Source organism: Ammospiza caudacuta, chromosome Z (genome assembly GCF_027887145.1).
Source record: "Ammospiza caudacuta isolate bAmmCau1 chromosome Z, bAmmCau1.pri, whole genome shotgun sequence".
NCBI lineage: Eukaryota > Metazoa > Chordata > Aves > Passeriformes > Passerellidae > Ammospiza > Ammospiza caudacuta.
This window is the reverse complement of record NC_080632.1, coordinates 74,148,001-74,171,310: the sequence shown is the minus strand read 5'-3', so window position 1 is coordinate 74,171,310 and position 23,310 is coordinate 74,148,001. Positions and strand designations below refer to the sequence as shown.

General features: G+C 42.2%; 1 protein-coding gene across 1 annotated transcript in view; it reads right to left on the bottom strand.

Moving 5' to 3' along the window:
- Positions 1-923: 923 nt before the first annotated feature.
- The window catches only part of PLCXD3 (phosphatidylinositol specific phospholipase C X domain containing 3), a 73,439-nt gene continuing 51,052 nt past the window's right edge, over positions 924-23,310 (bottom strand). Inside the window, exon 3 of the mRNA XM_058824211.1 lies at positions 924-1,080. Within this exon, the coding sequence (XP_058680194.1) occupies positions 924-1,080 (157 nt within the window). The remainder of the gene's footprint in view (positions 1,081-23,310) is intronic.

The following is a 23,310-nucleotide window of genomic DNA, read 5'->3' as shown; positions in this document are numbered from 1 at the left end:
GGAAAAAATTCTTTGCTGTGAGGGTGATGAGGCACTAGAACTTGTTGCCAAGAGAAGCTGTGGATGCCCATGCCTGAAAATGTGTAAAGCAAGGCTTTGGATGGAGCTCGGAGCAACCTGGTCTAGTGAAAAGTGTCCTGCCAATGGCCAGAGTGTTAGAACTAAATAATCTTTAAGGTTCCAACCCAGGCCTATCTGTGATTACAGAGTTAGGCCAGTATCACATACCTGCTGGCTTGACCTGAGGCAGAGACATTGGAAAACCCCCTTTTGAGAATGAAAAACAAGCAGGATTCCATCTGTGCTTTGTGCAAGCTACACAGTACATGATGTCTACTGTCCACTGATTCTGGTACATAGCATGTCATGTTTACTGTCACTGATTATGCATGTGTTAGAAGCATGACTTTGGATTTACATCACAAAGGCGTTTAAACCTGCAGCTCATTGATAAATATGATCAGTTAAACCACCTAACAGATGAAATGTAGCAGCTTAAAATTTTTGTGCCAGATATACTGTCCTCAGTCTCCTGGTGCAATGCTCACACCATTGGGAATCCTGCTGTGAGCAGGAAGAGGACAATATATACATCCCCTTGCTCTGAAAACAACAAATTTCTTGGCACTGTTCATAACCACAGAAGACACATGAATCACATTTGGTACCTCATGGAGAACCAGTAAATGGCCTTCTTTTATCAAACACTGTAAACATGTTTAGTTTTGCTCTTCACACTAAACACAAATATGAAAAATGATCCTAAATGATGAAAACATTTCCCTTATGCCCACCCACTAAAGCCCTAAACACCTCAGTGTGTTACAAGAAGATGAGTGTTTTACAATAGAATCCTTTTAGAATACAATCTTTCTTTTTTTTCAAATTCTGAATAACACAACAACACACATATCACAGTACTATCAAGTAGTGTCATCTTCACCTTCATCCAGAGAATAGTTGAGCTTTATGACTGTGCTGATAAAGTCACCAAGTTCTACAAAATCTGCAGTGATAATATTCACACCACTCTCTCCTGCCTTCTGAGTTCGGACCCACTCCATCATTGCAGGAAGAGCCCTGAGGAGAAAAGAGGAACAATAATTACTCATAAATGACTGAGACAAATGCATCAAGGCAGGTTCTACTGACGGTGTCTCCCATCAATCTTACTTGGTTCCTAAGGGAAAGAAACCAAGTGAGACAGGACACAGGTGACTGCTCAAGCTTTTTGAAAATTCTTTTTAATTTTCATTCTCTGGGGAAATAATATGTTCACTGCACTTCAACTTCGCAGTGGAAAAGAATGGAAGGAAGATAATGCAGACTTAGAGTAATTATTGATTTTGCCTAGGCACAAGGCAAAATTGGACCATGGATAAGATACTTTTTGATATCATCAAAATATGACTCCAAGGGATTTGCTTATGGAAAAAACAGTAACAGAGAACTCAAGCCATTTGCAAAGCATGCTTGACACGCACAAGGAAATGCTGAAAATAGTACTTTGAGGAACACAGAAACAACCATGATTCCTACTGTATAAGTACAGCATATACCAAAAACCCTTTCTTCACCAGTACTGATACCCAAGCCATGAATTAATTAGACTTAATCATAAACCAGTGGTTGGTAACTGAAACAGAAAGCACCATAGTCATATCAACTCTTTTCTAAGATGGCAGATTTTAATTATGTCAGATCCTTAGCACAGGAATACTGGGGTCTAAAGGATATCTGCCTAACTGTGCTTCTGAATATAAAGAAATTTTTCTGACATTTTTCTGCACAAATACAAACTAACAATCACAAGAAACATCTTTGAGAAAAATAAAAGGCTCCTTAGTCCTGCTGAGGCTGTCAAGCAGCAAAATCCAGGATTTAGGAGAAAGAAGTTAACAGAGTTCCAAAAAATAAGGTACACATTTTTCAGGGAAAGTGTATTTTTCAGAGAAAGGGCATTTTTCAGAGAAAGGGTAATTGACCATTGGTACAAAATCCCAATGACTGTGACAAACTCTGCAGCAGTCTTTAAATCAAGCCTGGGTATCGTTCCAAAATTATACTTTTGGTCAACCCCAAGCTGCTGAGTTAAATAAAAGAACCTAAAGTCTGGGCAGGACTGCAGTCAGTTTAGATGAACATTGTGTTCTCCCTTCGCTCTAAGATCTATAAATCTGTGGTTTCCCCTAAAACAGCATGTTGTGCAGCCTTTTTCACAGACATGGAAAATTTTGGTCTGAGAGTAATTTAAATGAAGGTGAACATGTTGAATCTATATCTTTTCTCACAAGCTTTAGGAAAACTGGTCTAAAGAAAAGAGAACTATTAGCAGACAGAGATTGTACTTGTCAGTGGCTACTAGAATCAGTCAGTTTTAAAAATAATTTAATACAGAATAAAACCCAAGCAGCTAAAATTATTCCTCTATGTGATTTCACAGAAGAATACCAAGGTTTTCTTTCACCAAAATGTACTTGAATCTACTGTAAGACCCACATATCAGCAATACATTTTATTTCAGTCATTGATTCAGTATGACTGAAGCGCTTATATGTACGCACACAGCTCATAAAACCAGACTCAAGCATTCTGCTGCGTATGAGCCGAGCCAGCACCTTCAGATGTAAGTTTATGTAATGCTGAAAAGCTGCACTCTGCACAACTGTAACGGGACACAGGTCAGGTGTTAAATACCTGGCAATGCCTGGACTGCTTGGAAAGATCTGCAATCAACCAGAACCAAGACAGATCTCAGCGGAACAGCACAGACCACCAAGGTGACAAAAGACAGCTCACAGCAGCTGTAAACTCCACTGAACTCTGCTCAAAGATACAAGGACAAACCTACGAGAATGGCAATATCCATTCCTTCCTTCCTTCCTTCCTTCCTTCCTTCCTTCCTTCCTTCCTTCCTTCCTTCCTTCCTTCCTTCCTTCCTTCCTTCCTTCCTTCCTTCCTTCCTTCCTTCCTTCCTTCCTTCCTTCCTTCCTTCCTTCCTTCCTTCCTTCCTTCCTTCCTTCCTTCCTTCCTTCCTTCCTTCCTTCCTTCCTTCCTTCCTTCCTTCCTTCCTTCCTTCCTTCCTTCCTTCCTTCCTTCCTTCCTTCCTTCCTTCCTTCCTTCCTTCCTTCCTTCCTTCCTTCCTTCCTTCCTTCCTTCCTTCCTTCCTTCCTTCCTTCCTTCCTTCCTTCCTTCCTCCCTCCCTCCCTCCCTCCCTCCCTCCCTCCCTCCCTCCCTCCCTCCCTCCCTCCCTCATAACCTTGCTATTTTACTCCCCATTGAGGCATAATTAACTCCTTTTGGTGTCTTTTACTTGTTCTGAAGCTGGTTCTGATATCATTCTTTCTTCACAGCTTACAGTTTGCTGTCCATACACTTACCCATATCGACCAAAATACTGATTTCCTTTTCCTGATGTGTTCTTAGTAAGTCAGACTCCACCAAAAAGCCATGCCTCCTTTTGATCAGTGCTTTATCCTACAGTCAGCCTGCCTTGCCCTTTCATCCACAGCTGGCTTTGTTAGTTGAACGGGTTATTTTTGTTTTACTGATATTTCATACAGGACACAGTTGCATGACCCTCTGCTTGTACATAAATTGCTAGATAAAGTCACAGAAATCTTTTGTTCATGAGACTAGAAAGCATTTAAAGATAAGTCAGAAATGAATCACATTATCAAACAAAAAGCTTATTTGCATAGCAATGCCAAATAACACAATCCTATTAAAAAAAAAAGATAGCTGAAGAAAACATTCCACTGACCTTAAAGATTTGATGTCGGCTCTATAGCTCTCTTTATGACAAAAGTTAATGCAAAAACCATACAGATAATCTCTTCCCCATGTGCCATCCTGAGAGTGGATTACACCAATGACTCTAAAAACCACATGTTGCTCAGTTTCAGTGTTTATCTGAAATGCTCACAATAATTATTAGAATAAGCCTGCTTTAATATTCCTCGGGGTGCCTTTGTGGTAGCAGTACAAACCTTGCTCACCCTGCCTTGTAATTTCCAAATTGTGCCTCAAACTAGTGATTGTTTTCACCAAGGGTTTTACTCAGGCGAACAAACCACCTATATGACTGAGCTCACAAAAGACCAGTACCTACCATAGTCCTCATAAATATTCTTATGTGGTTCTCTGTCAGACATGGGGGAAGCTTCTAGAAGCTTCTCACAGAAGCCATCCGTGTAGCATCCCCCTCTACCAAAACCATACTACTCAAACTCAACCCATCCTGCTGGGACTCTAAGAAATTATTTTATGCATGAGCATATAGGCAGAAGCCTCTCAGCCTGCAAACCCTAGGAGCATCACTGCCTCTATGTTAGGCAGGTCCTGGCTCTCCTGTGGAGGATGTCTTTAGTGTGCCTCCCACAGCTGGTACAGTCCAGCTCTTATGGCCATTCCCAGTTCTCACAAGGAATAATTTCTAACCTCTCTGGGTTCCAAAGCCACCATGTCACCCAGAGCCACATGTACAGAAGGTGCTTCTTGTCTTTGCACAGAGCCAGGGAGGAGAGCAGGCATGCTCCTCCACAAGAGCTGTGCCAGGAGAAAGAGAGGAGTCCTCTCCTCTTACCTCTCCTCCTGTTTTCATTCTGCTGCAGTTCCTCTGACCTGGGCTGGAGTTGGCCAGATCTGATCCTGCCAGGCCAGTGCAGCACTGCTCCACAGACCAGCATTTGAAGTCAATTAGTTTTTCCACATCCCTGGTGGAAGCAGAGGGGTAGTCTAGGGAGGGCAAAGACACAAGGCTGGGGGGCTTGAGTACTGGCAGGGAAGGAGGTGAATGGCATGTTACCTTGATTTGACTATGAATGGAGATCAGAAATCTTGGTGATAAATTTTCTGGCCTGAATGAATGTGTGGAGTATCTCATTTCCTTTCACAAACTGGAAACGAGGAGGTGCCAGACAGCTGCCCCTCACTGCCAGGATGGTGGGAGTGAAGCCAGTGACTGACTGATGTGGAAGGACCTCATGGCAAGGGCTGTGGGCCAGCCCCAGCCACCACCACTACACCTCCACAGAAGCAGACAGATCCACCACCAGTGGTGCCCAGCAGTGCTCTGGAGCAGCATTTCCATCTGCCAAAGTCTGCATGAGAAGGGGGAGAGTAGAGGAGATCTGGGTGGTAGGGACCTATCTGTGCTGGACAATCAAAGTCACACAGAGGTGCTTGATGTGGCTGCATTTCTTCTGAGATCTAAGTTTATATCTCAGGTGGCACCTCACTAGCTTAGTCAGGTACTCATAACTTGGGCATGACCTGGGTATCAAGATGGTTCACACCATGACTTCAAGCATGCCCTACATCACCACTCTCAGCTGTTTTGTTATTTTTGAAGGGCCATATACTTTCTCATACAGCATAGCTACAGCAGTTTTCACTTACAATCCAGTAAAATCTAGGCTCAGCTTTGACACTTATTTTATTACCTCTATTTTCCCTGTTCTGCTTGCTTGCTTGTATAAACAGAAATATGCACATATTTAAGTTTTTCTCATTTTTCAGGAACCATTTTCTGATGCATTAGAGATCTGCTGAGAAATACTGACCTCAACTACAAAACAGGCATAGCCCTTTTTAACGTTACTGAATATTCAAGACCTCTTTCTTCTTTTTTTTTTTAATCTATCAAAGCTCTCAAGTGACTTCAATGGCATTGAATTTTGTTCAAAAATAATAATTAAGCATTCAAGTTGCTTCAGTTCAAGCAGTAAAATCATTACTCCCATTAAAATCTTTCAGAAAGAAAATATGACCTAATTATTTGTATTAAGATTTGCTTTTAAAAAACTGTTCTTAGGCTATTTTAGTTCCGAAAGAGGGTTGGTTATTTGGTATTTTTAATGCCTGAGTCATGAAAGCCTGACAGTGTGACAGAAGACTAATAACAGCAGTGCTGTAAGACAGGACCTCCCATGGCGGAACAGCCGCTCGTCTCTGCAGAGTTTTCACAGGAGAGGAGAAGGAAAAGCAACTTCACAAACACAAAACAGAATGGCCATTCACTATTTAATGAGAGTTTGATCACTAAAGGCAGAGAACACGTTTTCTTCTGGAGTGCAGGGAGTCAGTACAACCTAATCCACAGTGAGAAATTGGTCCCATTCACGTGGTGTGATGCTGCTGAGCATTAAGTGCCCATTCCCAGTAACACCAGTGAGAACTGCAGCAGGTCTCCATGCCCAGGGCAAAGTGACATGTGGCATTTCTTCCCTCTCCAGTGAAGCACACACCCTGTTCCCTGCAGCCTTTTGCAAATAGGTGTTATGGCTGAACAAAACCAGCACTCCTTTGCAGGAGGCTGTGCTTACTCGAGCCTGACTGAGAGTTCCTATATTCCTTGATTTCCCTGCTCTCCATTCAATTTTACTGTCTGCAGCAATACTGAATTCTAGAGCCATAATTCAGCATATGGTCACCTTGGCTTTTCAAGGATACTGAGAATTCATTGCTCCAGTGGGAGCAGTGGATTTCCTGTGTGTCACTGAAGCATGAAATCACAACTGGAAAGAACTTTGCAAAGTCATCCAAGTTCATGCAGCCCACCTTGAACAGGATCAGCTACACTAAGATCAGTGATACAAACCACTCCTGGTTCACTTTAATCTATTTACAAGCCCTCAGTGAGGGAGAATACCTTTCTATGTATTCAGAGCACCCCCATACAGAAATCCTTATACATCCTCATTTGTTTCACCTGGAGCACCCAGAAATAATGGCAATGTGGCATGCTGCTCAAGAGTGTTCACCATGCCCTCACTCTGCTCCTGCTGAAGATTTACTCTGCATCTGTAAATAAGATTCCCTGCAAAGGATGAGCCTGAGGTACCATTCCACAGTACACCATTCTACCATAATTTTCTCTGTGGCAAAACTACTTTAAAAGGTCCTCCTCTTTTATATGCTAGCCGTTTGTTTTCACTCTCTGATCAAAATTTACAATTCTCTCAGTTATGCTAATAGACCTGTAGAGACAAAATTAACACAGCACATGGAAATAGTCTGAATTAACAGAAACAGAACAAGTGGTTTTGCTCTCCCTCTGTACCTGACTCATTGACAGGTTTTGGTTTGTAACATGTCCTCACTAATTGTTGAAATGTGACAAACAAGGAACAAATGAACTGAAGCACAGAGATTTACACGAGCCCAGCACAAAAAGGCTGGAAAGGAACTCCTCAGATGCACTTCCACAACTCTTGGATCCTCTTTAGGCAGCAGTCACACTGCCATAAAATTGGCACCACCAAGGTCAGGTTGACTCAAACCAGAAAATTTGGGCAACATTGCGTGGGAATTGCTTTCCCTGGATCTTGAGTGGTCATTATATAATGTAGGTTGTTCTTGCAACGTGAGCTGCCATGTTGCAAGAACAACCTACATTATTATCTAACAACCTTTAATTTATTCTTCTGAAAAACTTGTCTTAATTTAGTCATCCTCAATTGCTTTATACAATTTGGAAATGCATCCATTCAAATGACACAGACAAGCATGCTGGGGTCACATGCATCTTTTAATGTAATTATTTTAGCAGCATATTCCTTAGAGTTGTCAAGGGCCAGATGTCTTCCTTCTTAGATTGAACTGGTGTTGGCTTTCTGGGTTCATTTGTAAAATGAATTTGTTAAACCTACATCTTGTACAAAAATGTAATGGGATAGTTAATAGCAGCAAATGGTGGTTTCTGGAGATAATTAATGTTCAACATCCCATTCTTCCCTTTTCCCCCCTTTTTGGCCATTGCATCTAGAGCATTAACTAATAGCATTAGGAATACAGGCAGGAGGAAAAAGACTCATTGGACACTGTAATACAAGAGCTCTCTTTAAGGAGATAACTCTAGTATTTTGGCTACTCTTGGTTAATGCAGTAGGGAACTGAAGCAGCAAAGACAGAGCTAAAAGTTTGAGCTGCTGCCATACAAACCATGGTGTTTGGCTTTTACGTTATGACTGAAAAAGGCTGTAAAACATGTAGTTACCCTTGCATGGAAAATACACACTAGCCAAAGGATTTAAAGGAAAAGTACTACTTGCTATGAGGATGTCTCTGTTCAAAGGCTGGTTTTTCTCAGTGATTCAGCAGATCAAATTAGACAATCTCATCAACTGCTTCTCTAACCTGGAGCTGTGCAAAGCATTTGACATGGTCATGGCATCCTTGTGTCTAAATTGAAGAGACATGGATTTGGTGGATGGATCACTTGGTGGACTGGAATTGGCTGGATAGTCACACTTAAAGAGTTGTAGTCAGTGGCTTAATGTCCACATGGAAAGCTGTGTCAAGTGGTGCTCCCTGAGGGCTGGCATTGGGACTGGTGCTATTTAACATCTTTGCTGGTCACATGGACAGTGGGATTGAGGATTCCCTCAGCAAGTTTGCTGATGACACTGAGCTGTGTGGGGCAATCAACACACGGGACGGAAGGGATGGCATCCGGGGGACCTCGACAGGCTTGAGACAGGCCTGTGCAAACTTCATGAAGTTTAAGGTCAAATGCAAGGTTCTGCACATGGGTCAGGGCAAACTCCAGGCTGGGGACTGATGGGATTGAGAGCAGTCCTGCAGGGATGCATTTTGGAGTGTTGGTGGATGAGAAGTTCAACATGGCTTAGCAAGGTGCACCTGCGTCCCAGAAAGCCAAGCTGGGCTGCACCCAGAGCACTGTGGCCAGGAGGCTGGAGTAGGGGATTCTGCCCCTCAGTTCCACTGGGGTGAAACCCCACCTGGGCTGCTGCATCCAGGTCTGGAGCCCCCAAAATAATAAGAAGAAAATGGAACCTTGGAGTAAGTCCAGAGGAGGCCATGAAGATGATGGACTGAAGCAGAAGGCTGGAGTACCTCTCCTGTGAACACATCTGAGAGAATAGTTCAGCATCAAGAGAAGGCTTTAGGGAGACCATAGAGCTCATTCCAGTACCTAAATGAGGCCTATAGGAAAGCTAAATAGGGATTCTTCACAAGGGCATGGAGTGACAAGACAAGAGGAATGGCATCAAACTGAAAAATAGCAGGTTTAGATTAGATGTTAGGAAGCAATTTTTTACCATAAGGGTGGTGAAGCAGGGAAGTCACAGCTGCCCCATACCTGGAAGTGTTCAAGTCCAGCTTGGATGGGGCTTTGAGCAACCAAATCTAGCGGAAGGTGTCCCTGCCCATGGCAGGATCTGGACTAGGATGACCTTTAAAAAGCTTCTTACAACACAAACCATTCTATGATTCTATGTTAATCAGTTATCTCTTGCAGATCACAGAGTGGTGATCAGGGAGGTCAGAGCAGTGTTCAGTCATTACCCCTTTTAACCTCTTGTAGCCCAAACACAAAGCCTGAACAGTCATTAACACAGGTGTGTGGATGAGGCATATTTTATCTGTGTGAGACAGCTGGTCCTGCTCCCAGTTCCACATAGAAATCTGAGTGTTCAAGAAACATTAAAAAATTCACATAAATGACAATATGCCTGGAATATGGAAACTGGAATTGGAACTTATTCCACTGTCTGTGAAACAGAAAACCGCTGCTTTACAGAAGAAAATATCTGTCACCAATTAAAGGAACAGCTACAGGTTTGGGGTTTTTTTCCTCCCCCATGTTTTAGTTCTTTAAAAAAATAGATATGATTTATTCATACACCCATTACACTTGAATCACTGCATTAAAGCATTCAAGTCAAGTGTTAGAATCTGACAGCAGAGCTGGAACTCCTTTGACACAGATGTATTGTAGTCAGTACCAGACCATTCACAACCAAGGTTTCCTCCACAAGACTCTGCCAAGGGCTTTGTTTTCTCCAGGAGCCACCGTGTGTTATCTGGGATCTTTCAATGAGCTCTCCTGCTGAGGAACTTATTTGGGTACTCGAGGCATAGAACTGTTCAGCTACCCCCCACTCTGGAGTTTCACTTGCTACTGGTGGCTCATTTCCTTGTTACAAAACTCACATTCTTGAAAACGTAAAATTTGAATGATTCAAGAAAGAAGACAGAGATTTAGAGAGGAAAAAAAATAGAAGGTAGTGCATGGAGGAAATACTTTGAAATTTAATGTGGAGAACAATAAAAGAAAATCTGCCGCATCAATGTAGAAGAAGTGATTTTTACAAGCATTTAGCCCTGCCCAGAACCTTAAAACACAGAAGAATTAGCAGAGTGATTATGAAAATCCCACTTTTGAGTAACAGGAAAAGTTAGTAAAACAGGTATGTAACACTAGCAGAGAAAGCAGAGCAGTTAGATGGAGGGCAAGGTTTAGTAAGAAACTTCTGGCTGCCAGCACTATTTCTCTGCTGTACGACTTGTAACAGAATTTCATACATCATTTCAGTTTCCACTGACATCATTGCTGCAACAAATCTAAATTACTTAAGTAAATAGATAAAACACACATTTTTTTCAGACTAATGGTGTAGTCTGGAAAACTGTTTCTTCCTGCAGATACCTTAAATGAAAGTGAATCTCGCCAATATTTTAATTCTTTGCTATTGAATATAGAGACAACCAAAAAGGAAAAATGTGCAGGTGACTGTTTGCCGTAGTATCTTATTCAGTATATTCCACAATATGTTATTCAGAAAGACATATGGAGAATAATTCATTTGGAAGGCAAAGTTGAAAAATGCAAGGAAAATAACCATATTCAAATAATAGAAAGTTACAGTAAAGAGATGCATCTTATGGTTTCCTGGAGTTTAATACTTTCTTACTGTTTAGAATAAAGGTGAAAATGTGTTTTGTTCATGAAACATTCAGCAAACAGATTATGATGAAGCAATCCACCTAATAAAGTTGAAAGGGAAAATTATAAGAGAAAGAATTACCTCCAAAGAAGGGAAATGGAAGTTTTTCATCCCTAGTGCTATTTGGACAGCAAGAAGCAAAGAATATAGTAAGGGTTTCAGGCAGCACATCCAAGTAACAGAAATTGGGCATAATTACAGCTCTGATTTGAATGATGTTGTGATTAAAACAAGTCAGAAAATTAGATGGTGGAAACAAAATGACATAGGAACATACAGTTTTTCAGTTAATTAAAAATATATTAAATGTGTAGCTCATGTTCAGCATAGCAAATTAAACATTCTTTTCTCACTCTTTGGTCTCTTAAAATTGTCAAAACACTTCAATATTTCTAAAACACTAAGGTTGAAACCATCACATGTAAATGTTTTCTTACATATTTTTCTCATATACAACTAGTCTTCAAGTTTGTTCCCATTTCACAAACAGAATCGACAACATTCACAATTCTGTTTTCCAGTACATTTAATTTAGCCCACAAACTCCTCTCTGCTGTACCTCTCCACACCTGAGGCATCACTTCTTCTGCCAGCCTGGTGCCTGGACCACAGGCACACACCTATTAACTCTTCCACAAAACATGCTTCACCTCACCACAGAGAAGGATCAAGCTGCTTATTATAATTTATACATCTTCTGGCTTCTAGCTCTGGACTCCCACAGCTAAACCATCTTTGTTAATCAGCTGGATCCCAGAGGCACTATCCTCCTAAACAGCATCCTGGGCATTGCTGTGAATCATTTACCAGGAGCAGCCTTCCCAGAGCTATTCCTCATTCCTTCTACTTTCCTCACAACCTAGAATTAACAAGCCCAAAGCATTCATATGATAAACCCTTTACTATGCCAATTATAATTATGTAAAATATAGTACCCAGGAGATATTACAAAATAGTCACTGCTCTTTTACAGTGAGAAATGTTTGTCCTGGATACAGCTGGTGGAGACAGGCTCACCAGGTTATCTTTCTGCTGAGGTGGGAACTGTGCCCCTAACACAGACTTCTCTGACTTCTCAATAATCACTGGGATCATGAAAGAATACTGCAAGAGCACCTCTTTCCCCACCCCCCTGGGGGAGTCCCCATCCTCTGTCTCAAGACCAGAGTTCCCCCAGGGCTCCCACAAGCAGGCCAGCGGGGAGCAGAGCACAGTGAGTGATGTTCTCCCATCTCCATAAGTGCCACGGTAAGGCAGGTTAGCAGCCACAACATTCTCTTGTAGAATGGTGTCCGGGAGGAACTTGTTAACTAGTGATCTCTGTTCCTTTTTCAAAAGTTGATGAAGGTCATCTTAAAAGCAATCACTTTTCTCACTCCCGCTTTTCCAGCTGGAAAACTTCACTGTAGGGAGCCCTTCTCGCACTTCCAGCTTAAATTTATTTAGTCAGTGTTGCTCTTCTAAGAATGCTGGCCCTTAGCCTAAACTGTTTTCCCTCACTGGTATTTATTCCCATGATATTTACAGCGAGTAGGTAATCATAGAATCTCTCAGGATTCACTGTGCCAGGATAAACAAGACAAGCTTTCTCAATGCCTTCAGCAATTCACTCCCTGCTTATCCTAGTTGTAGTCCCTCTCTGCAGCTGTGCCAGTATCTACTCAGAACAAGGATGACCAAAATTGCATTGAACATCCAAAAAGATATCCTATCATACCTCAGCATCTTTCTGTGCATGCTGTAAATGTCTAGGTGCATAACACAAGGATACCACCCTTTCTTCTACACCGTTTCCACCAAGGGCTAAGATTTAGCCAACCATGGGTGACACTACAGCAGCTACTTTGCCTGGCAATCCCAGCTGATGAGATCCTGCCTTAACAGAGCATGGTCCCATCATCATGACATTACATTTTATACCACTGGATTTCATCTCACTTCTCCTGCAGGCATCCAGGTCTTGCTATATGTCACCCCTCAGCTTTCCTCAGTTACAATGACAGACTCTTACTTTGTGTTAGCAGCAAACTCCCTTATTTACTGCAGAATTCAAAGTCCTTACTGGCAAAATTAAAGACAACCAGGGTCTTTGAGGACAGCTACCATTTCTACAGTCTGGTACTTCTAACAAGTCCAACTTAATTTCTGATTTTCAAACTCCATTTCAGTTGATAATACACTACTTTACACTTTACCAACTGCATTATGCATTATTTACCAGCTGCACCAGGCCATCCCAGGGGTGACAAACAGGTCAAGGGAGGTAATTATGGCCCTCTGCCCTCATGACACCTCACCTGGAGCACTGTGTCCAGCTCTCAGGTCCTCAGCACAGGAAAGACATGTACCTGTTGGAGTGGATCCAGAGGAGGCCACAAAGACGATTGGTATGATCAGTATGAGAGAGGTGGGGTTATTCTGCCTAGAGGAGAGAAGGCTTTGGGGAGGCATTGGAGGAAATAATATCTGCTTCTTTCATTCTGTTAGATAGTTCTGCTGACCTCTGAGCAACCCTTTCTAGCATTCATTACTGGCATATTTTGTAATCAAACAATAATACTCATCCTTTCTTTTAACTCAAACTTATAGCAACCAGTCTTGAAAAGTCAGATGTTACCATCAATAGCGTCACAACATGACAGACTGCAGTCAGTCAAAAAGCTAAGTCAGACTCTTCCACATTTCATAGTCCTGAATCACTACCTCTAGACTACATCTGCCAATATGCTGTCTGCCTTGAGTTCAAATAATCTTCAATTTTAGAGAAGGTAGTTGGGTCATCCAAAATAAAGCAGTTGGATAATTTAACTTCTATCCAAAATAAAGCAGTTGAACTTTCTCAGAGAAAAATTAAGGACAGATTCTGACTTATTTCTCCCGCAAAACAGTAAAGCATCCTGAAATGTGCCACAGTATTACTTAAACAATAGAGTCTCCCTGAAGAATTATATCATTCCACACTGTTTATGATTGTGCATACCATGTTAATTAATATTGTGAATAGTACTGCTGCTTTGCTGGGCTGGTGGTATTCACCTTCCAGACAGCAGAAAAAACTGTAAGTTCTAATAGTCATGAGCAAGGTTAAAATGGATATGGAGAATGGGACATAAAGACTGCCACTTGATCAACCGTGATACCAAGGGGCAGGCAAAAGCTGGATGCTTCAGGGCTAGACATCCACTGTGGTACTAAAGAGATGTGAAACCAAAATTCTGAAACCAAGAACTGCTGTTCCGTGAAACTCCAGCATTTCAAAATGTGATTTTGTTTCATATTAGAAAGCAAAACAAAAATTTTGGCCTTTCCACAAAACAACGTCCAAGAACTATTTCTGAATAAAAAAATGAAAAGCTGTAAATATAGAAACAGCATTAAATATTGCAATTAAGAGTGTAACATAAATCTAAAGACAAGACAGAACTAATAGGAGTGAAAATTGAAATACTTTGACGTGTTTTTCTAAAATAGACTTTTCCCTGGGGAAAAACACTGAAAGGAACATTCTTGGGACAAAAAAAAGTAAAAAGAGTAGACTTTTAAATACCTGTAGTTGTCAATAAAAAGTGGCATTGATGGGAAAAAGAAAAAATGCCTTTGTAATCTTTGGGTTGAAAAAAGTCACAGAAACGTGCACTTGATGTCACATCTAAAAACTAACAACTGGAGACCAAATTCTTTACAAAGGAAATAAAATATTAAACAATATACCACTGATTCGATCTCAAATTAGCATTAAAGACAAAAATTATTTGTTGATTTGGAGCACTCTTACTGGTTCTGATCAGCACTAAAAATAGGCAGACATTGTGAGAACTTCCAGTAATACTGATAACTTTTGAATTGATCTCATATTTTATTTAACAAGAACTCCACAGCAATGAACCATGGTTACCAACCACAGGGAAAGGTAGACTAAAAAATACATTATGTATCTTGTAAAAATTTACCAAGGGACTACAGAGGATGCATCAGCAATAAAGTAAAATCCCCATGGAGAGAAGAAAAGAGAGGTACTTGGTTGAGAAACACTTCAGCAAAGAGGTCATAGAATAACTGAACTGTTTGGGTTAAAATGGATGTTTAAAAGTCATCTGAGGGACACAACTTGTCACTGATGTCCATCAGGAGGACTCTGAGCTGTTAACAACTCTCCTCTGGATATCTATCCAAGCCATTCCTCATTCACCAAAGTCTACTCATCAAATCCATCTCTGATTTAGAGAGAAAGATGTTGTGGGGAACCATGTAAAAGATTTTACACAAGCCCACACAGATGACATCCCCTGCCCACTGTTTTGGTCATTCCATCACAGAAGCCTAGCAGGCTGGCCAGGCAATACCTGCCCTCAGTGAAGCTGTGATGGCTGTCTTGAATCACCTCCCTGTCCTCCCAGTGACTTAGTGTAACTTCCATGAGGAACTCTTTCATCATATTCCGTGGCACAGATGGGAGGCTGACAGGACAGAGTTCCCAGGGTCGTCCCTTCTACCCTTCTTAACAATGGGCACAATATTTCCCTTTTTCCAATTACCTGGGACTTCCCCGGACAGCCATGAATTTTCAAACACCATGGACAGCAGCTTGGCAGCTCCAACAGCCAATTCCCTCAGGACTTTAGGATGCATCTCATCAGGTCCCATACACTTACATACTACCAAGTTCCTGAAAAGAACACAGATCTGATCTCCCTCTTATAGTGATTTTCCTCCCTGCTTTAATGCCAGTTTGCTCGAGATACCTGGGAAGAAAGGCTGCCAAGAGAAGCCATTCCCTTCTCCATCATCATAGCATTGAGCCATGCTGCTTCATCAGCTCAAGGAAAAGCAGACCTGCCACCTCAGCCACGCGTGGTGCCTGAGAGTCGTGCAGGGGCTCACGCTCATCTCGCGGGCTGCAGACCAGGCTGCACATCCATCACAGAGATGCTGCACTCCTCTTCCTCCAGTAAACCTCTCACACCAGAGGCTAACAGTGGTCAGTGTTGCCTACGAAGTTGCCTTGCATCAAAGACCAGCAGACAGACCTTGCACAGCTCTGCCTCAGCACAGACTGGGGTAGATCTGCACAACCTCTGTCACTGTCACCCAGTGCACTGGGGTAACGAGTGTCAACAGAGACATTACTTATGAGACAACACGAGTTCACAAAGCATGGCCTGGAGAAAAACACACACCACTTCAACAAGTAGATGTGAATGTATCTCCAGAGATACACCTCTCTTCTCACAAGAGCTGGGAGCAGGTATGGTCAGTGCTGGCTGTCAGCAGCAGAGGAATACAGAAAGTTACTGAGAAGAAATTACAGTAACTGACCCTGGATGTCAGTCCATCCAATGCATTATTTCATAGAATCATAGAATATCTTGACTTGGAAGGAACCCACAAGAATCATTGAAATCCAACTCCTGGCCTGCACAAGACAACCCCAAGAGTCACACCATGCGCCTGAGAGCATTGCCCAAACTTTCCCTGGACTCTGTCACATTTGGTGCTGTGATCAATGCCCTGAGGAGCTGTTCCAGTGTCTGACCACCCTCCAGGTAAAGAACCTTGTCCTGATATCTAACCTAAACCTTCCCTGACACAGCCTCATGCCATTCCCATGGTCCTGTCACTGGAGAACAGAGAGAAGAGACTGGTGCCTGCCTCTCCATTTCCCCTTGTGACAAAGCCCCAGTCTGCTATAAGGTCTTCTCTGAGACTCCTCCAGGCTGAACAAGCCAAGTGAACTCAGCCTCTCTTCATACAGTATCTCCTCTAGACTCTTCAGCATCTTTGTTGCTCTCCTTTGGATACTTATTCTTGCAGTTACTAAAGGAAAAACAATGTCCTTCCAGAGCTGAAAAGTATTTTTCAAACAGTCCACTTGTATTTCTTACGAGAAATAGCTTAGAAGAAAAAAAACCAAAACAAACAAAACCAAAACCAGGTGTTCATCATATGGATTAATACTTCCACAAATGTTCCTCAGACTGCTGAGCTCAAATGAGGGTGCTTTCCACCAAGAGAAAACCTATTACAGCGGCCTGAGTGGGTCGCTGCTGGTGAGAGAGAGACGGTGAATCTTGTATCTTGATCAGAAGGCTGAATTTATTAATATATGATATAATACATTATAATTATACTAAAAAGAATATAGAGAGAGGTTTTCAGAGCTGCTAGCTAAGCTAAGAATAGATAGAAAAGAATCCACAACAAAGTTGTGTCCAGGGACTCAGTCCCCTGGCTTGCACTGATGATTGGCCCTTAATTATAAACATAGAAAATGAGCCAATCAAGGTGAATCCTATTGCATTCCACAGCAGCTGATAATAATTGTTTACCTTCTCTTCGGGGGCCTCTGGCTCCCGAAGACACAGAAATATGAAAGAAAAGGATTTCTGTGGAGAAATGTCTGCGACAAAAACCATTCATCTGGATTTACGTCTCTCCTGTTCCAGCACAGCCAGACACTAACAGCAGTGAAACGCTGTCTGATGGAGAGAGGAAGCCAGCAGCAAATGCCACCAGGCAAGAAAGATCATTATCAGCCAAATGTTCTGAGCTGCAATTAGCAACAGGCTCAGAAGAACTCGTTGTGCCTGGTGTGAAAACAGGGCAAGAAGCAAGGCACTGCTCTTGTTTGCAGCGCCACTGCAGGGACCTTGCTGACATCTCTGAGCTGAGTCCTATCCTTTACCTCTAGCAGAAGGACGCTTAACAAACTGGGCACAGACACTCCCCGTGCCATGTGCTCGTAGTCTTCATGGACACAGCGCCAGTCCTGGACAACACACAAGCACCTTGATGACATTCCAGCAACGAGCTTCAGGACCACCTGCCTGGCACCTGACAACAGCCTGAAACAGCACCCCTGGGTATGAAACATCCTTTCCTAAATCTTTACCATCTTTAAAAGCTGTCAACATTCTGGCTTCAGGCTTATATTTTCACCCTGATTACCCAAACCCTAACCAGCATCTCACATGCAGCTGAAGTAGAAATTAAGATTGCTGGGGTGACTGCTTGCAATAGTTTAGAAGAAAAAAGCAAATCTAATTAAAAAGAGCATGTGAGAGGAGAGAGGTGAAGAAAGGGGCTAAGGAAAGGATGTGACAACAGTGCTCCTTTAGCAGAGGCAGAGCCTCCTCCTGACACAGGGTGGTTGGCACAAGACCAACATAGCTGGAGGTCAGCTGAGAGAGTATGGAAAGTCATGAGGAGCCAAGTCTTCACTGTTTCAGCATTTTCCTCAGCCAAAAGCAGGAAACAGAGAAATGGCCCTGTAGTTGTTTTCTCTGGTAAGACATGCAAATCCAAGACAAATCGTAATGACCTTAGCTCTGAGAAAAAAGCCTGCTCATAAGGAGGCAAGTTTCTTTTCAATATCCACTCAAACCCTGAGAAACAGCAGTGAACACTCTGGACAAAATGACCACTTTCCCATTATTTAAGCACTACCACAACTGCAGGAATCATTTGGGATTACAGCCTTGCCTCAGAGCTGTAATTTGAACAGGTCTCACTGGAAAAGCAAAGAAGCCAGTTTCAGACATCAGAGTGTGTAAATAGGTTGGGTTGGAGTGTTGATCTGCTGGAGGGCAGGAAGACTCTGCAGAGGGATTTGGACAGGCTGGATCGATGGCCTAAGGCCAGTGGTGTGAAGTCCAACAAGGCAAAGTGCTGAGTCCTGAGCGCTGCCCTTGGGTCACAGCAGCCCCAGGCAGTGCCACAGGTGGGGGCAGAGTGGCTGGAAAGGACCTGGGGGTGCTGGTGACAGCAGCTGAACATGAGCCAGGCTGTGCCCAGGTGGCCAAGAAGGCCAATGGCATCCTGGCCTGGATCAGCAATGGTGTGGCCAGCAGGGCCAGGCAGGGACTGTCCCCCTGTGCTGGGCACTGGTGAGGCTGCATCTCGAATCCTGTGCCCAGCTTTGGGCCTCTCACCTGGAAAAAGGCATGGAGATGCTGGACGGAGTCAGAGCTGAGAAAGGGTTTAGAGAGTAAGTCAAGTGAGGAGTGGCTGAGTGAGTGGGGTTGTTTTGCCTGCAGAAAAAGAGCCTCAGCAGGCAAAGTTTTGCTCTCTACAAAGCTGTACAGGTTGCAACATGGTGGGGTTAACCTGCTGTACCAGGCAACCAGTGACAGGACACGAGGAAATGGCCCCAAGGTGCACCAGAGGAGGTTCAGGTTGGACATCAGGAGGTTCAGGAAGAACATCTTCACTGATAGGTGATTAGGGATTGGAACCGGCTGCCCAAAGGGATGCTGGAATCACCATCCCTGGAAGTGTCCAGGAAACTACTGGGCATGGCACTTTATGGTGCAGTTTACTTGTCATGATGGTATTCGGTCAAAGGCTGGACTCGATCTTTGAGATCTCCTCCAAGCTTTTTGAGTCTTTGATTCTAAACCCAAGTAAGAAGAGAATAAAGATCCATGGCAGTCCCTCTTTGCTGTTCATCAGCAAAATTAATGTGTCCATTACTCAAGATCAAGTTTCATACTTGATTTACTACACAACAGTGTCTGCTCACAGAACTGAGAGTGCAGGGTGCAGGTTTCAATACCCCACCATGGAAGAAATCATGGTAAGGTTCATCCTTTGTGCTATAACTCTGAAAAAAAGAATGTTCAATAGGAAAGTGCCTGCATCTCACCATGGCTCCTATTTCACTCTAACTACTTCATCTCCTTCATATCTTAATACTCTTTTATGATATAATACATTCTGGATGACAGTTGCTTAGCTACAAAAACCCTCAGATCAACAGCTACAGTATTAAAATATTGCCAAAGGTCAAATCCCACTGTATGATCATTCAGCATCTTATAGATATGTCTTTTATTATTTTTTCTTAGTGTCTGAAATAAATACTGAAAGACATTTTAATATAACAGGCTGTGCTCTCTAGGACAACTGTACAACCCAGGACAATACATGCAATTATATCATTATAATTACAGTTAAATTCTTATTATAAACTTTGACTACATTAAGTTTGTGTACTAGACCTAGCTCTCCCCACCCCCTCCAAAAAAACCAATCATTCCTGGAGAAAAATATAATTATTAAAAATGTGCCTAAAAGTAAAGTTGTAAAGAAAAGATCAATAAAAGGAGGCTGGATATTTGAAGGATTTGTATTCATGAAACCAGCATCTTTCACAGTGACAGTGGCACTTAAAGAAAAAATTGCATTGCAGCCCACAGACATTACCAAATTCCTAGGGAAAAGACTGTATCATCCCTGCTTTAACAGAAGAAAAGCATGGGCATTTTTACAGCTTATGCAAATTCTGCATTATACAGAAGGTGGTACATCAACAAGACATTTGGCCTGCCTGCCTTCACTATTTCCAGCCCCCCTGTTGCAGTGATCTCTTTGTACGATTGTGGCAGCAGTGTGCCAGAATCCCTACTGCTTCCTCTGCAGGCTTTATCCAACACATCTCTGGCTGTAGCCTGCATGGCCAACTGCTCACTCAGCCCACAAGGGCTACTTGCTTGTAAGCGCAGGGAAATGTGTAAGTAAATTAATTGTAGGCTTGGTGTATCTGCTGAAAATGGATTTAAGGGGTTTCTGTCTCTAAGGCTCCTTTAACACCCTTCCTGTCTTAAATCTTTCCTACCAGCCAAGTGGAAATACCTGCTGGAGAAGCTGGGCATATGCAGGTGACTTCTCCAGAGACAGTGTGGATACATTCTCTCCAGATTGCATTTGAAAGCCCTCTAAGGTTTTAGAGACTGCTGAGAATTGCTCAAACCAATCAAAAATGATACAGCGTGTTCAACATGGTTTTACAAGCTGACAGGATTTTGTTTTGACATTTCTATTCACATCCTACCCCTCTAGGATCATGGAGCAGCAACAGAAGGTTAAAAATGGAAGGGGTTTTTTTTGGAAGTTTGATCCAAACATATAATGAGCATGTTAGTTCTTGGAGAACTGTCCAGTTCTCTGCTTAAACTGTGACAAGGATGTGCATATACATCTACTTATAAAACCCTATAAGTAAACTAGCATGGTTTGCAGCATGCAGAGCTAACACAACACAGAGACACGGATGTTGCCCTATCTGCTGAGTTTGTTTTTGCTTGTGTTTATGTGAAACATCTTTGCTTTACACAAAATTACTACCAACTTGAACACCACCCTGTGAATATAGCTGGAAAAGCTTGTTTGTGTAAATTTCTGTGCTCATTTTGTCCCTTATAACTGAAGAGCAGAAGGATCAACCCATCAAGGAACCATTTCCTTCACAATGAGGTGGAAGCAGCTACACAGACCCAGGCCCAACATTAGCAAATGTATTTTCCCTGGGGTCAGCATTTGTTAGCATCTATTAGCTTTTGAGTTTCCTTAGTGATCTGAGTAATGCAGAAAGATCAAAGAAAACCCAAGTGACTTAATGAGACATTTGCAATTTCACTACAGCAGCCATAAAGAGTGAAGTGTGAAATCTTTGAGACAAGTAGATGTTAGAGACAGCTTACAGCAGTGAGGCTGAGAGAATTAACATTTCCTTTTTTGTGATGAAAAGTACTTGCTGCTGTGTGTATGTGCAGGGCCACACTGTGCCCAGAGTGCAACGACAGGAAAACATAAATATATTTACAAGTAGTCACACAGCACACACAGTAACTGTAAGCAGGTGTTTTGATGCCCAACATTATAAAACTCATAAGCACACCAAGCAGAGGGAAAAACTGTGAGACACCAGTACCTGCCTCAAGAAAACATCAGAATAACTACCCCAAACAAACAACCAGAAGCCAAGCCACTGATCACAGATGTCACCGTGGTGGTCACGGCGCCAATCTTCTTCCTCCACCAAATCCCACAGGCTACTACTGGGTATGTTGACAAATACCATTAAAGCAAAGCCATTAAAAACCTGTGCTCCTGTATTTTGTGACAATTTAATACTGTTCCAAGTTCATGACCAGAGCCATCAGACACAACTACACAGCCCTTCCTGTGGGAATGCTGTACTGAAATTCTCATGCAGACAGATGGTCAGTGATGAAATGCCACTACCCATACACAGCCCATTGGGGGTTTCATTGTGCTGGCCTGTAGACGTGGTGGATAGATTCTTCCAAAGAAATCTCCCTGCGCTGTTCTGTATGCAAAGCACAGTGACTGCCTGTTGTGTAGAAAGACTGGAAAAGTAATTAAGCACAGTTTGAGGAAGAATACTAAGGGTTTGTCAGGATTGCCCAGAGTTCTTTTGAATAGCTTGCTAATATACCAGAATGCCATTGTGTGCCTTCTGTGGTCAGGAAATAATAACCAAAAAAAAAAAGGAAAAAAAGGAAAAGCCAGCTGCGTCCCAAGGCAAACATGTGTGGTCAGGCGTGCTTGTACCACACACATTAGCGAGGGACTGAGGCTCCCCTCACCTCCCAGCTAAAGAGCTGACACATCAGCTTCGAGTCCTAAAATTGGAACCAGCTCACTGGAGCCTGCTCCTCTCCTGCAAATCTATAGCGGAGACAGACATCAAGGTTACAGTCAAGAAGGATGCAGAAAATTAGAAAAACATAGTTGCCATTTCTGTTGTTTTTCTTTTTCATATAAAATAGTTTAAGAATGACATCAGTCAATATGGAGTGCAGATTAAAATATGATCAATTCCCACTCTTCCTGTCACACAGAAACTCAAAAATTCAGCTGACGGAGGTGTGGCACCATCAGCAACTGACTCAAAAAATCCTACTTCTGGCAACTTCAGGAATCATTTTCCACACAATATCCACCTAATCATCTAATATCCATACCCTAGCTAAATCTGACTCTCCTTAGTTCATGACTGTACCCAGAGATGGATTTTCTCCTGACAGTTACTGTGGCCTACTTACCACCCCTTCTGTTAATATTGTGAATTGGATGCTTTGCCTCCATTTCAAAAGGTTTTATTCTCATGTGCAGGATATTTTTTTTTAAATTTGGTTTGGTTGCTAAGGAGGAAGCTTTAGCAGGGTAGGCAAGGATTTAGTCATATGTGAGCCACAGGGAACATTATCCTTAGAGATTAATTTGGAAATCAAGTGACAATTGGCAGGATATGTGTTTACTTTCTATTTTTTGAAAGCTTTACAAGTACCATAGGATTTCTGCATCCTCTGAAGGAGATCTATTCTTCTGTGACATTAATAAACGACAGAGACAACAAAGAGAGTATCACACTTGTCTCAAGTGTCATAGATAAAATTAGCAATTTCACTGCAAATCAGAAAGCAAACTAGATTATTAGGAACAGCTCTACACTAATCAAAAGGGTGTCTCACAACCACCTTTCAGATATACTGAAGGCAGCTGCCTCACTATGAAGTTAATTCAATGAGCACAGCAAATGTAATTCATTTGGCATATATTGTTTGCTAATCAAAGAGCATTTCTTGGCATCTAAACTGCATGTGTGACAGAATGTTAAGCCTGGAAACACATTGATAGTCCTCAAAGTTTTTAATCAAATCCAAGAAACATAATGTGCACACATGCAAGCAATTCTCCTCATTCAAGTAGTGAAGGTGAAATCTGTATTACCAAGTGTTGTTACACTGAACTG